General features: G+C 33.7%; 1 protein-coding gene across 1 annotated transcript; it reads left to right on the top strand.

Moving 5' to 3' along the window:
- Positions 1–5,005: 5,005 nt before the first annotated feature.
- LOC131156661 (actin-depolymerizing factor 5) lies at positions 5,006–6,599 on the top strand. The gene is made up of 3 exons (XM_058110516.1): positions 5,006–5,129; positions 5,284–5,543; positions 6,290–6,599. The coding sequence occupies exons 1-3, from the start codon at positions 5,109–5,111 to the stop codon at positions 6,438–6,440; spliced, it is 432 nt and encodes a 143-aa protein (XP_057966499.1). The 5' UTR covers positions 5,006–5,108; the 3' UTR covers positions 6,441–6,599.
- The last annotated feature ends 9,515 nt before the right edge of the window (positions 6,600–16,114 follow it).

The raw sequence follows: 16,114 nt of genomic DNA, 5'->3' as shown, positions 1-16,114 counted from the left end.
ACCATTCATGTTTAGTTTTTTTTTTTTAAATTTTTTTATTATATTAGAATAAATTTTTATATTTACTAGTATATGATATAAAGATTTTTAATTACAGTAAAAAATAATTTTCCTACTCATTTTTCTTTTCTTTCCTTTCTCCACTAAAATTCTTCATCCAAACAAACCCAAATGTCAGTATATGAAAATTTTGAAATCTTTAAAAAGGTTTATGAGATTTTTGAAATAGGTTTCAATCAGATGAGTATTACATTTTAGATTTTATGAGGATGAAGTAGCACCATCAAGGTTGCGAATACTTCCATTGGGAAGAAGTCCAGGAGCTGCAGGTACCCTTTTTCTCTCACAACCACATCCCTCAAGGGCCCGGCCCAACACATTTGTCACAGGGCCGCACACCCTGATTGACGTGGACATCAATCGTTGGGGGCCCATCAGTTCTCAAATAGGGCCGGCCCATCTCCATCCTCATCTCCCCAGACTACACGTGCACTCTGTTCCCTTCCTCCTCCTCCCTTGATTTTTGTGTTTGTTAACTCTCTCCTTTTGCTCGATTCTCTCTCTCTCTCTCTCTCTCTCTCTCTCTCTCTCTCTCTCAAATTGGACTTCGATTTTTTATTTTTCTATTTTTTTTTTGTCATTAGACTCATTAAATCCAAACTGCATCAGAGCCAAGTTATATGATGAAAAATAGTTAATTAATTTTTGTGTAGAGAGAGTTCATATATTAGACACACATATTCGTTATATGAATCTTTCTTTCTATATTCATGTATGTTCATATATCCTTGAACCCCATATATAATATTATATAGATAACATCAAAACTTAAATTAGACTCGTGTCTTTTTCTTCTTTTTTTCATTGTGTATTATAGACTCATTAGACCCGAATTACATAAACAGAAATAATTCATCTTGTAAAAATGAAGACTAGAGATTTCAAAATAAAAGTTTGAATGTTATCATTAGAGTGTCTCATCTTCTGTCTCAACAATATATTATAGAACAAAAGATACTCATCTCCCATGAGATTTGAAAAAAGACAGAAACTTTCTTTAAAGTTTTGAAAATGCTATATATTTTTCTTAAGATTTTATAAATGTCACAAACATTCCCTAAAATTTATCAAAAAAGAGAGAGACCTCCTCTCAAAAAATTTATCTTTTTGACAAATCACATAGGAAGTCCTTTGAACTTTTAAAACTTCAGAAAAAGTTATTATCTTTTTGCGAAACCTTAAGGAAGGTTGATATCTTTTGTTTCTATATTATATTATTAAGTAAAAAATGAAAAAAAAAAAAAAAAACATTATATTATACCATTTTAAGTAACTATATATATAAATTGAGGATATTGATCCCCTTTGCCACGTGTCAATGGACAATTCTATGGAAAAACTCAAAGCTTCGGATCCGGTATCTTGAAGTGACTAATTATTCAAACAAAACGAACAAATATTATTAGAAAATTAAGCTATGCACATATTTACTTATTCACTTGCTCATTTTCTTTTATTTGTTTATTTCTTCATTCAAATCGAACACATCAAATGTTGTTCTTAGCATATATTTTTATGGGTAAGATTTAAGATTTTCATCTCACAAAATATTCAGCTTTGTCTTGAGAGACAAACTAATTAATTCTACACGAAAAGTCAAATTTCGATTTATCAAAAAGAATTATGGAGCCAGGCCAACCATGTTCTTCGTGATTAATATCGTCTGGACGAATGAACGAATTAAAATTTCGGATCATCACATATGTGTGTGGGTATGGGCGTCTGCATGTTAAAGATAAACAAAGAATAAGGTGGCAAATGCCTTATTCACTATCTCCTTTGCTTTGACGCAAAGCAAAGACTGTATCGAAGAGCTCAAAGAGATGAGAGGGACACAGATCGATGAGGCCCAGGCCATGGCCAGGGGATGTCTATTCCCCATATATATATATATATATATATATATATATATATATATATATATATATAGTATGAATGTCGTCTTTTCAAGGGCACCGTACAAAAGTTCACACCCAAGGGGCGGGTCGGATTGGGCAAAAAAATAAATGAAGAAAGAAAAAAATTAGAAGAGAAATAAAATAAAGATATCCCTCTTTCATATGATGCATGTGAATAGTGCAATTGCGGTCCATCGAAGAGGTTTTGTTTGGGATATGGCAATGAATACTTTGTACCACTTTCAAGTTACGAGGTCCCCATCATCTCCTTCCTCTTTAATTAAAATTTCATTCCCCCTAGCTTCAATTTGTATGGTCAGCCCATGCTGGAATTAAATAGTGCCAATTGTTTTTTTTTTTCTAAAGAAGGAAATAAATCTTCAGTTGTGTTGGGATGCGTATACATTAATTAATTTTAACTCAGGTAAAATTTTCAAAGTAAAACTTGCACTTGCCTCTTCCCAAAAGGGTATATCTTTATTAAAAATTGCACATTTAATTAAATTAATCAATCTAGTGCTTGAATTTAAATCTATATTATTAATGAATGAGATGTTATTATTATTATTATTATTATTATTATTTCTTCTCTTTTTATCGGAATTTCAACCTGCACAAGTGACAGCCCTTACAAAAGCACTCGCGCAACACATGGGTGAGAACCAACTTGACCAAAAAGCTTAAGTCTATTGGGTCTTGAGCTCAACTACGTATATAAGCATTCATCATCCACTCAATTTTTTCAATGTGGTACAAACTCACATGTGAAATTATCAACAGTTGCAAGTGTGGACTCGAACCTAGGATGGGACCTTAAGTTTACTAAAACTCAACTTTGCCCTTACCACTTAAACAAACCTAGTTGGATAATATTTTCTCTTCTTGTAAATAAATATTTCTTAATTTGTACTATATATATATATAAAACTCCCAATTTTATTTAGATCTTTTTAGCATATTTCACTTTCAAACAAATTTGATATTCCATTGACACTTCAAAAATATCTTTTTTTCTATGAACGACTAGGTTGGTGAGAATTCTCACATGTGATTTGCCCTAAAAGAACATCGAGCAACTTTTTACTAGACACTAAGGATCAATTTTTTTTAACAACTCATTTAAAAAAAAAAATTTACAATAATTTTTTGAAATTTGTTTCTAAATATTAATATGAATAATGAATTCATTAACTTTTTTAATTACTTGCTACTTTAGACTAAAGATTATTATAGTTCATGGGAAAAAAAGGTAAACTAAGTAAATGGAGTTATGAACTATTTTTAGTCATATTGATCTTATTATTTTATTAATTGTTTATGGACCGATTCCTCTAAATTAAGAAAAAATCGAACACTTTTTTTTTTCTTTTGATTACATAAGAATTTCAGCCACCAACAAACCCTTCAGACCTCTTGGTGCGATACCAAATCTACAAATCAGCGTCCTTCGCTCCCAGGTCACGCTGATCAGGGTAAAGTCCGGATGCGGACACGAATTCCGTACATTAGTTGAACATTCGGTCAACCCGACTACACATCTCTATTACCATCCAGAGTCCCCGCTAGCACACAGAGAACTCTCATCATCCGTGGTCCCTGCTGGTTCACAGAGCGAACTCTCACTATCCACGGTTCTCGCTAGCTCACAGAGTAAACTCTCACCATCCACAGATACCGCTGGCTTCGTGAGTGTATCTACCTGGAATTGAACCCTCGATGTTCCTTCTTACTTGCTGATGTCTTTTCACCGCACCATGTCGTGGGGGCAAAAAATCGAACAAATTTTACTTTTTGACCTAAGTGACAAAATAGTCAAAGTCCCACAATTTAATTTATGCTATTTAGCAATAAAAATATTTTAATATTAAAAGTCAGACACATTATCAATGTGAAATTAATATCAATAGTTTCAAATAGATTTATTTTCTATATTAAAAATTAACTCATTGCATGTATCTCTACAAATATAAATAAACAATAAATATATGTATGCATGTGTGTGAGTATATAAACAAAACTTTATTTTATATTTTTCATTTGTTCATAACTTCATAATGTGTTGATGTCATTTTATTTAATATTTATCTATAAGTAAGTTTAGGATTTATCAACTATATAATTATATTAAAAAAAGATAATTTATTTCATTCTAAAAATATAAAGACATAGGTGTTAATATTTTTTTAAAAAAAATTATGCATTTTTTTATAGTTGATGGGATATATTCGAATCTCTCAATGATGCGAGCAGGGGTTGCATATAATGTTTCAAATGAGGTTCAAGACGGTGTAAGTAGGGTAGATTTTAGTACTTGTCTTATTTACATTTTAAAGATAGGTTCAAGTTACACTTTTCTTGTTTCAAATTTGCTTGATTTACATCCTTAGCTCAAATTCTAAGACATAAAACACAAAAAAATAAAATTAAAAATATTGAATACGAGCTAACTACCACATCATCATCTCAATTGGTACGCACCATTCATCCAATAACTACTATCGTTCTATTTGTCTACCATTTTTTACAATTTGAGAAATGTTGAGTGCTACTGTTTTAATGCTGTATAAATGTGACTATCTCAAGATAATAACATGCACCAAATTAAAAGAGATCTTATTCAGTAAGCGGTATTTATTTCTTTTTACAATAATATAATCAATTTAAATAACATATTTAGAAAATTTCTAGTCCGTATAAGCTCGTGATGTCATCGTCGAACATAGCGAACATATAAAAAAATAACCTTACAGAATCCTCGTGTGGACCCTACTCTGTCTACTCGCTACGTCGGCTCGTAACAAGCATGATCCATGATGGAAGAGAAACAAAAATGCATTTGTCTTTAATTTAATTTAATTTATTGGGAAGAATAAGATTTCCTTCCACAATGGATAAACATAGGGTTAGTGTTAGACTTGTACACATGGGCGGCCAATACCCCGACTGTCCCTAATTACAAAAGCAAGCCCCATGTCCCAATCGAGGGTAATGTGGTCATTTCACTTAAAAACGCCCATTCAGATCTGGGGCAGACAAACTTGTAATATAAGCCATCTTCGATGGCGTTTAATTCACCTCCATCTCTATATAACACTCCCACCTCTTACCTGAGTCTGCTACTACTACTGATTACCTTTCTCAGCTTCAACAATGGCGATGGCTTTCAAGATGGTACAGTCCGAGCTTCCCATCCTCTCAGATTCGATCGATTTCTCGCAGAATTTCAATTAATCGCTCGATCGTGTCATTTTTTCTTGCAATTTCACGAATTACGGTTTCGTTCTTGATGAAATTCTGCGAATTCGGTTTTTGAAATTTTGTGCAGGCGACGACGGGGATGTGGGTGACGGACGAGTGCAAGAACTCGTTCATGGAGATGAAGTGGAAGAAGGTGCACAGGTACATAGTATTCAAGATCGACGAGGGATCGCGGCTAGTCACCGTTGACAAAGTCGGCGGCTCCGGCGAGGGATACGACGACCTCGCGGCGGCGCTGCCCAAGGACGACTGCCGGTACGCCGTCTTCGACTTCGATTTCGTCACCGTCGATAACTGCCGGAAAAGCAAGATCTTCTTCATTGCATGGTCCGTCCCTCGTCGCATCCTTTGTTTTAACATTTCTCTTAATGTGAATTGACCGTTCTGACCCTTTCATTGTGGAATTATTCAAAAACATTTAAAAACTCGAATCAATAATCCAACATGAACTGAATTAGATTTTTTGTTAATTATTTTTGGAATTTGATTTTGATTTTTAATGTTTAAGAACTAATTATTATTGAAATCCAATCGATATTACGAAAGAGTAGATACGGCTTCTTAATCTTTTGAGTTCTGTGATTGCATATATTAAATTAAAATTAAAGAAAAAATATTTAATTTTTTAAAAATTTCAATTGAACTGAGTCATAGTTCGTCAGATCATTAATTAATCAATGAATTTGTTTAGATTTCAGATCACAAAATAAATGAATTGTTACATTTGGTTCGATTTGATATTTGATTCCATTTCTTAACCTATGTGTGAAGACTCTTAATAAGTATGGACCCACCTTGTATTCGTTGCATTTGGCAAGGGTAGTTTAGACATTAGGCAAAGTAATTATGAGGGGTAGGATGCTATTTGTCTACTTCTCCTTAGGCTAATAAAAAAATGTGACATAATAGCTATGTACATGTTTTTTAATGACCAAATTACCCTTGATATGATAAATTTGATCAGTTGTGTGAGCAGCTCATTTTTATTTTTGTCTCATAAGAAATAAATTTTATATGTCACTTATTTATTTTTCACATTCAAACTGACAGGTTAGTATTGATTTACATTTTAGGTCTCCGACGGCTTCGAGAATTAGGGCAAAAATATTATATGCAACCTCTAAAGCTGGGTTGAGAAGGGCATTGGATGGAATTCACTATGAGCTCCAAGCTACGGACCCGACGGAGATGGGGTTCGATATAATTCAAGACCGGGCTAAGTAATTATATCAAAAATAATGAAATCCGGTTTTTTGGTATCTAAATTACTTACTTTTAAATTAATAACTTTTATTTGGAATTTTCTCATTGTACTTTTGTGATCTTTTGTAGACTAATGTAAGTTGATCCTCTAATTTGTAATAATAACAATAATTATTGTGATGTGTGTTGTAATTTATGATAAAAGTGTCTTCTAATGTTTTTCAAACCCAAAAGAAAAAACATAAATTTTACATCATTTTTAGATGCCAACTTGCTATTGCACTTTCTGCATTTTTTCTCTCTTATTTTTATCGGATTTTAGCTTAAATATTTTTCTCGGTAAAATTGTTTAAATCAAGAATTTCAAGCCTTGGTGCCCGTTTAGTATTCTTTTTTTATGCTTGATGAAAAAAAGAAAAAGAAAAAGAGACAACTTGTTGCACAAAACTCCCGTAAATGTGGGGTTTGGGAAAGGGACGACTACAATGGCTCGATAAATTTTTTTTTTTTTTTAAGTATAGACAAAAACAAGCAACAACTAGAAACAAAAACAAAACAAGTTACGTTAAAAATTGGTTAATGACTAGTATAATTAATTTGATTGGCATTATCCCGTTTAACGAATACAAAATTATCCAAGCATACACTCCAAAATGCTCTTGGCATTGGGCTATTGGACTTTACTAATTGATAAAGTGAAAAATTAATAAAGTAGAAAATGATTAGAGAGTAATAACAACTAAACCATGTCATTTTCTTCTTGTTTGGAATCTATCAAATATTCCTTTCTTATTTTGATTGCCGTGGTTATGATGATGTCGAGTTAAACGGAGTTCAAATCTTATGATATGTTTGTGAATACGAAATTCAATTTTATGAATTAAACTATTTATTTTGTATAATATTTATAATTAAATGAAGTGGCAATGTAAGTATGAAATATAATTAAAATAAAATATCCATAGATTTTATGACTTGAATTTTGAAAAAAAAATTATAAAAAAAATTCAAAAAATATTTTTTACCATTTTATATTGTAATGTACAATATGATTGTTCTTAGAGCACAAAAGGATCAATTCATATTTATACTATTTTTATATTATTTTATATTTTATTATTTTAATGATTTTGTTATTTGATTTAAGGACAAAAAATAATATTAGTTTAATTATGTTTTTAATTTGTTTTACTTTTACATATATTAAGATTGCAAGTTTTTAGTTTAACCTTTTGTTTCTATTTTTCAGATTTTATTTTTGTTCTCATTTTCATAATTTTTTTTATCATAGTAATACCAAGCAATCCCTAAGCATTTAAATGAAAACCTAATCTACACATTTTAGTTTCCATTGAGCTCTAAAATAACATGATATGCCCATTAATGACCCTATAAGCCCATTGGACTTAAATTGATTTTGACAAAAATTTATAGTATATATATTTTTTATTTTTACATATATAATATATGCGTATCAAAGTATAATTACATGCCCTTAAACGGTAAACAACTTGTTTGGCTTGGTAGAATATTTATTCTTGGAATAAAAATAAAGTATAGTTTAAATTTTGAGAATTGAGAGAATAGTTATTCCTTATGTTGGAATTGGTGTATTCCTAAGAGAGGATGTGAATTGAAATTTTGAAACTTGTTTAGATTTAATTCGAGTCCATAAGCAGTATATTGCAACCTAGGGTCTTTCTCAATAGATTCTAATACCCACAATATTCAAAGCATGTATGAGAAACGATCAAAGTAATAAATAATTAAGCATACATATGCATATATCAAAGTGCGGAAATATAAAAAGTATAAGGAAAAGAGAGAATGACACACAGTATGATATTGGGGTTTGGCCAGCACTGCCTACATCCCCGCCTCAAGCTCATAAGTAGGAGGATTCACTACCTTTGCTCACTTACGAATGGAGTGACACCGTTTACAATACGCTCTCCTTACTGGGCGAGGGAAACCCCAGGTCAAATTCACATGGCTGACCACAACCTTTACAACCTGATCCTTACGGGTTAGATCAACATCTCGTCAGGCCTCGCCTGGAATACAATCAGATAATATAAAATTTGTGTACAATTGAGATGCTTCTTACACTAAGTAGATATGTACCACAATAAGCACAATACAACCAATGCACTCAAATATGATAAGAGTTAATGTTCAAGTGAGTATATTAAATATATCTCTCAATCAAATAAATTATATGATTATGTGAGAGATGCTAATGTGAAGTTATATCACTGCAGCTAACTCCAAATCATGCACAAGATAATTTTTCTCTTATTCTTTAAGCTGTTTAAATGCATACGCAATAACCCTGTCGTGCTACATCAATTCGCACCCAAGTCCCTTCAGGGACGCATCACTGTACATCACAAACTCGTCCTTCCCTAATGGAATAGCTAGTACTGGAGCTGAAATTAACCGCCACTTTAATTCTTGAAAACTCTACTCACAGTCATGAGTCCAATCAAACTTCACATTTTTTCTCGTAAGTCATGTTAATGGACCTGACAACTTGGAGAAGCCATCCACAAAGCGTTGGTAATAGCCTGCCAATCCCAGAAAACTCCTGACCTCCTAGACATTTCCTAACCTTTCTCAACTCACCACTGACTCTATCTTATTCAGATCAACTAAGAAATGTGATTTATACAGATAAGATAATTTTTATATTGAGATTACTGTGGAAATTGTGGAAATGAGAATCCTGATGGACTAGTGATGTAATTGATAGCACGGTACCATTGCTAGGAAATGAGTCAGTGCAACCACACTTCTTAGGGAGAGCATTGGTATTGGAAGTCAATTAGGCCTGCGAAGAGATGTTGACTATCCCTGGGTCCGGACCAGGCTGCGGTGGGCCAATCGTACTACAGACGAGAATTGTTTTGACTTAACCTGGTGGGCCAACGTGGCTAAGTCCCACCTTCCGGTCATGTGGGGTGATTACATGATGGTGATATATGGATGTCCACTCAAGTTGGTTCCTTATTACAAACATGATGAAACTATGTTTATAGACATGATGGGTTTCGAACATAGGAAAACGTATTGAGCACATACATATTTTTTAGAAAAATATATGGTTGCAAATGTATATATATGTATATGGTTATGAGTACAGATTTCATGATTACTCAGTTAAATTATTTATTAAATGAACTTGTTTTGATTCATTTAAACTCATGTTGTCACACACTGACAATAATTTATTCCATCTTACTGGGAGGAGTCTCACTCCTTAATATTTTAATATTTCAGGAAATCCAGAGAGACCAGTTTAGAGAGCTCTAGGCAGGATTAGTGGTTTTGGGGATTGAAGTTAGTGTCAGTGAGACATTGCTATTTTATCTGTGTACGGATATGTTTATGTACCTTGGGTTATATAGGTAGTTTTAGGAGACAGATACTTTTGTATTATGATGGTATTAGTACTCTACTATGTATTGTATATGGGATGTATATATATTATGCTTCCGCTGTATTGTAATATAGCTTTTGGACAGTCGTACCTGGTAACCCACTTGGGGTCAGGCGGTTTATACATATGGTATTAGAGTTTCATGCATATAAAAAAAAGTTGTAAAATTTTCGTTTCGTCACAAAAACTTAAATTTTATATTAATAAAGTGACATTTTTTCTCTTTTTCTTTGTTGAGAAAAAATATGTTCTTGTATATTTCCCTTTAAGCTTTTAAAAAATGACACTTAAACTCTTCAAACTATCTTTTTTATTAAAAAATACACATTCCATTGGCCCCTACGGGCATGGCACGGTGGAAAGGCATCAGCACGTAAGAAGGAATTCATAGTGACCATATCTCGTTCGGAATGCAGTCTTTGGAACATCTTCTGATTTGATTTTCACTTGATGGTACCCTGATCGGGGGTCAATTTTATTGAAGACTTGTGCTCCTTGGAGTTGATCAAACAAGTCATCTATGCGAGGTATTGGGTACTTGTTCTTAATGGTCACTTTATTTATTTCCCGATAATCAATACACATTCTCATCGATCCATCTTTCTTTTTAACGAACAGTACTGGTGCTCCCCATGGTGACACGCTGGGTCTGATGAATCTTTTGTCCAGCAACTCTTGTAATTGTTCCTTCAGTTCTTTCAATTCTACTGGTGCCATTCTGTATGGAGTTTTAGATATCGGTGTCGTCCCTGGTAGTAGGTCGATAACAAACTCGATTTCGCGGTCAGGAGGTAGCCCAGGTAAATCCTCAGGGAATACATCCGAGAATTCCCTTACTATTGGGATATCCTCGAGCTTCAATTCTTCCTTTGGTGCCTCCACCGCGCATGCTAGGTACCCTTGACATCCATTCAAGAGTAATATCTTTGCCTGGATAGCCGACAATATTTGTGGTGAAGGGTATACACGAGTTCCATTGAACTTGTATTCTTGCTCTCCAGGAGGTCTAAACACCACCTCCTTATTATAACAATTTATACTAGCATAACTAGAAGTTAGCCAGTCCATCCCAAGAATTACGTCAAACCCGTGCATATTAAATACTACCAAGTTAGCCAGTAGTATTCTTTCCTCAATACAAATTGGGTAGCCTTTAAGTATTTTTCTACATACTACCGAGGTTCCCGTTGGTGTACCCACTGTAGTAACCGGAAAAAAAAATATAATAATAATAATAATAATAAAATAATAAAATAAAATTAATTAATTAAATTAATAAGTAAAATGAACAGTATGATAAGGAACAAATATATATATATAAATATTAAAGCATGTATATATATATATATATATATATATGTGTGTGTGTGTGTGCGTGTGTGTGTGTGTGTGTATATATATATATAAAAGGTATGAAAGCTTCTTAAAGAAGCTTTACTTTACTTTACTTTACTTTACTTAAGGTTTATTATATATATATATTATTAAATTAACACAAGCTTCTTTAAGAAGCTTTGAAAGTAAAATCCAAATTTAATTGGATTTTTGGTGGATGTGAGTTCATTCTCTCTCTCTCTCTCTCTCTCTCTCTCTCTCTCTCCTACGACTCTCTCTCTTCGATTCCGGGCTAGTTTTACGCCGGATCGACAAACCGAAACCACCACGATGCTCCTGGCGAAGTTCTCTACAAGTCTGCCGGAACGGATCGTCAGGAAAACGAAGTTGGATTTCATCCCAAATCCAAGGTAAGGCTTTATATTCAATATTTGGATTTTTGACAGTTGAAGAAAGTAATATACGCGTAAAAATACTGAACTTTAATACTGAAAATTTTCAGTTCCAGGGTATTGTTTGGGAACGTTGGGAATCATCCCTAAGTTGAGGTAAGACTTTTTAAGTTGAATTTGACTTAGTAGTAGTTATAGAAAATATTGTACGTACGAAAATACTAAACTTTAATTCTGCTAGTTTTCATTTTCAGGGTATTGAGTTGAGAACCTTGTGGGTACGGGAAAGATTTTCTTATGGGCTTTTCAAGAATCAGGTAAGGGGATAAACTAAGCTAGTTTTGTTTTGAGAAAATGTATGTATATATATATAGCATCTGGTTTCAGGAAAATAAATATATTTATATATATGATTTATATTTGGAAAATACTGTTTAAATGATGATATGTTGAATACGTAGAAAATTTATTTAGTGTGGCATGAGTATAAAAATGTTGTGAAATACTGTTTTTTTTTAATGGGGATGATATGGATTTCTATGATGGAAAACCGGCGTACGGGCCAAGATATTTTTATATGTATATGTGATTTGCCGGCGTATGGGCCGTGCTATGTGGATGAGATTTGCCGGCGTACGGGCCGTGCTATGTGATTTGCCAGCGTATATGTGAAATGATATGATTGATGTGAAAATAAATGATATGAGATATTTATGTATCACGGTTTTAGTATATGTATATGATATCAGAACCTAGTTGGCTTGGTCTAAGCTAGCACTTGCACGGTACCGTTGCTATGTGTCCATGGTCCTCGTGATCATGATATCAGTGTTAACACCGCTGTACGGAGTAGTGTGAGATTGGATGGTCGATGTGGTTATTTTCAAGAAGTGTGCTGTTATCGCCCCTGGTGTACGGACCAGTCTGGGTAGACCCATCGAACCTACAGACTACTGTTTGACTTGGCAGTGGTCGGCCAACCATTGTCAGGTCCCGCCTTCGGGCCACACAACCCAGTCATGTGGGGGTAATACATGATAACAGCCAGCTAACCTACCAGGGTTGTTTTTATGTTATTATTATTATGATATGAGATGAGAAATGTTTATGAAAAGGCAGTATGTTCTACCATGTTTTGATATGCATATGTTTTCCCATATTTGATAAACAGTATTAAATATGTTATGTATGGTATATGTAGAACACAGAATACTCATGTTGCCACACACTGGTATTAATTTATTTCCCTTACTGAGAGGTGTCTCACCCCTAAATCTTATACATTTTTCAGGAGCCCCTGATAGGAGAGCGGGAAAAGCCCCGCTGATCTAGATCAGTTGTTTGCCCTCTTTGGAAGGGTAAGTTTTTGGTAGGGACAGTTAGGTTTTGTGGGGGATTGTCCCTAGATTTCATTTTTGAGATGTATATACTGTGAGATAGTAATTGTAGTGACTCTGGTATGTGTTATGCACATTATGATGAGATGTATATGATTTTATACTTTCTGCTGCGTAGGCTTCTGCTGTATGTTTTGTTATATCCCTGGTGCCCACGGGCTCAGGTGGATTGTGACCTACTGAGCTGGGATGTATGATGTGATGATAATTTATTTATATATAAAAAAAAATATAAGTGAAAAAGGAGCAGGTCGTTATACCCACAGATAACTCAGTCTCTAATGGTTGAGTCTCTACCCCGCATATTTTAACATAAGCTGTAGATATAAAGGAGTGTGTGGCTCCAGAATCAAATAATACTATTGTTTTCTTGGAGAATATGGGAATAATACCTGTCACCACATCACTAGTATTTTCGGCATCTCCTAGAGTGAGGGCAGAGACACGTGCCTGAGTGGTGTTCTGTTGATTGTTGCTTCGAGGTTCCTGGTTGCCTCCTCTTTGTTAATTTGGGTTGTAGTTGTTTTTGTGGGCATTCTCGTTGCATGTGACCAGGTTTACCGCACCGATAACATACCCCTAATCCGGCTCGACACACTCCCCCATGTAATTTGTTGCATTTTGGACAAGGGGTGCCTTGTGCATTGTTTGGGTTTCTCGCTATTTGCCCTCACCCCACATCGCTGCTGCTACTGTTGCTATTGTTGTTGTTGTTGTTGTTGTTGCTCCTTTTCTAAGGTTCTTGATTTCTACCAGGGTGAGACCCTTGTGGCATGGGCCTCTTTCTCTGCTCGGATATCTCCGCACTCCTTTGTAGATTTTCTTCTGCCTTCGTTGCTTTGTTCACCAATTGAGAGAAGTCTTCGAGCTCGAATACTGTTACCATCTCATAAATCCTTGAGTTCAATCCTTCTTCAAATTTTCGAGCTTTCTTTGATTCGTCCGGAACCAAATAAGATGCAAAACGAGATAATTCAATGAACTTTGCTGCATATTGTTGTACATTCATATTTCCTTGTTTCAACTCCAAAAATTCCCTGGCCTTAGCATCTCTGGTGGTTTTGGGGAAAAATCGTTCAAAGAATACTTCCTTAAAACGCTCCCACGTAAGGATGGTTGGATTTGGTCCTTCCTCCAAGAGTAACTTTTTCGAGTTCCACCAACATTTGGCCTCACCGATCATTTTATAGGCAGCATATAACACCTTCTGTCCGTCCGTATAATGAAGGACTCATAGTATTTCCATTGCTTGCATCCAATCTTCTGCAGCAATTGGATCGGCTTTTCCCTCAAAAGTCGGAGGGTGCATTCGATTGAACTGTTCAACCGTACAACCTTCATGGGTTGGTGGATCATTCCGATCCTTGGAGTTCCGCAGGAGTTCCTTCATGACTTGTGCCACATCACGCAACACTGTAGTAGCATTGATGTCTTCTCCATTGCAAGTACTCGTATTATTCTCGTTTCCTTCAACACTTACGTTGTTGTTCCTTGGGTCCATTCTGAGGGAAAGGACTAAAGTTATTTAAAAATCATAACCTTATTTTTAAAATTTAATCAAAGTTATAGGCAAAAGAAAAACATTCTAATTTACCCGTTCTTACCCACATCATGGTTATGCCTATGCTCTGGTAAAATTATTTCTTAAAGTCTACAAAACCTATAACCTATCTCTCTCATACCAAATGTAACACCCCAACCCCGAAAGGTCTGGGATATTAACTTTTTACTACTAATTTACAACGGAAGCAAAATAAACTCAATTATTATTAAACCAGAGCGCTAATTATCCATATTACAATCATTTATTTCAAAAGAAGAAAAATTACACAAACATAAATATCTAAAATCATACTAATATTTCTAATCAATATTTATTTTTTCTAATCCCCACCCGCATGCTTGCTAAGCTTGATTTCCGACATGCCCTTCAGAGTTATCTGAAATAAAAATATGATTAGAGTGAGACGACGCTCAGTAAGTAAATAAGATTATTATTAATGTGTGGCCAAAATGAGTTTTTTTTAAAATTTTGTAAAATAACATTTAATACTATAACTTCAAAACTGCTTCTAGAATAAATATAAATTTAAGAATTACTACATAAAACTTTTATCATCAATTACAACAGTAAAATTTTATAATCATATACTATAACTGTTAAATTAAACTTTTAACTTTAAAACTATAAAAATATTTAATGATAAACATGCATATACTTTTCCTTATACTTTTTCCTTAGATCGTCATTTAAGCACCAGAATGATCTTTTTTATGTAAACTTACACTTTTCCTTCAAATCATCAGTAACTTTGTACGTAATTAAATATGTATAAACATATATTGTAAAAACCACCCTTAGGCCTGTTTGCCATAAGTCATGTTTACCCCCATGACTGAGTTGTGCAGTCCGAAGACTGGACTTAGCTGGCTGGCCGACCAAACTAAATCAACATACGTAAACTTTAAGTGAGATTTTTCTTATTAAGTCCTGGTCTAGAACCAGGTGTGCACTCAGGAAAAATCCACTAACATAAATAACCCTCTGTAAACAGTGTGGGTGCACTCTGATCTGTTTAAACTTTAAGCTGCAGTACCGAGCATCTGTAACTTTGAACTTTCGTTGCCATAAGGGGTTTAAAATCATCTTATTATAATTTATGCAATTTAAAATAATATCGTGAAAATCTCATCTTTACTTATATTTTCATAAAAAAATGCAACGTAGAAATAAACTCATGCCACACAATTTTTGTGTTAAAAATATATATAATTTTATTTTTGAATAGAAAGAAATGCTTAAAATTTACCCGATAGGATTAGAACATTTCTTAACCCAAAAATAAATGCAAGTATATTAACGATAGAATTGGTATAATTAAATATACGTAAAAATAAATTCATGAAAATTTTGTGGAACTAACTAATATAATTGAAATTTACTTACAAAATAAACTCGGGTATGAATTTTAAATATAAAAAAAAACTAATATAATCAAATTTACTTACTTTCTTCTTTTACCTTGTGCTACGAACACAATAATTATCTCTAAGAAATGAGATCGGAAAGAGTGGGTGAGTGATAACTTACTCAAAAATTCTCTCCACCACAAATTCTTTTACTCACTAATC

This window comes from Malania oleifera, chromosome 5 (genome assembly GCF_029873635.1).
Source record: "Malania oleifera isolate guangnan ecotype guangnan chromosome 5, ASM2987363v1, whole genome shotgun sequence".
In the NCBI taxonomy this organism is placed as follows: domain Eukaryota; kingdom Viridiplantae; phylum Streptophyta; class Magnoliopsida; order Santalales; family Ximeniaceae; genus Malania; species Malania oleifera.
Note: the sequence above shows the minus strand (reverse complement) of the source record. Positions and strands in the feature narration are given on the sequence as shown.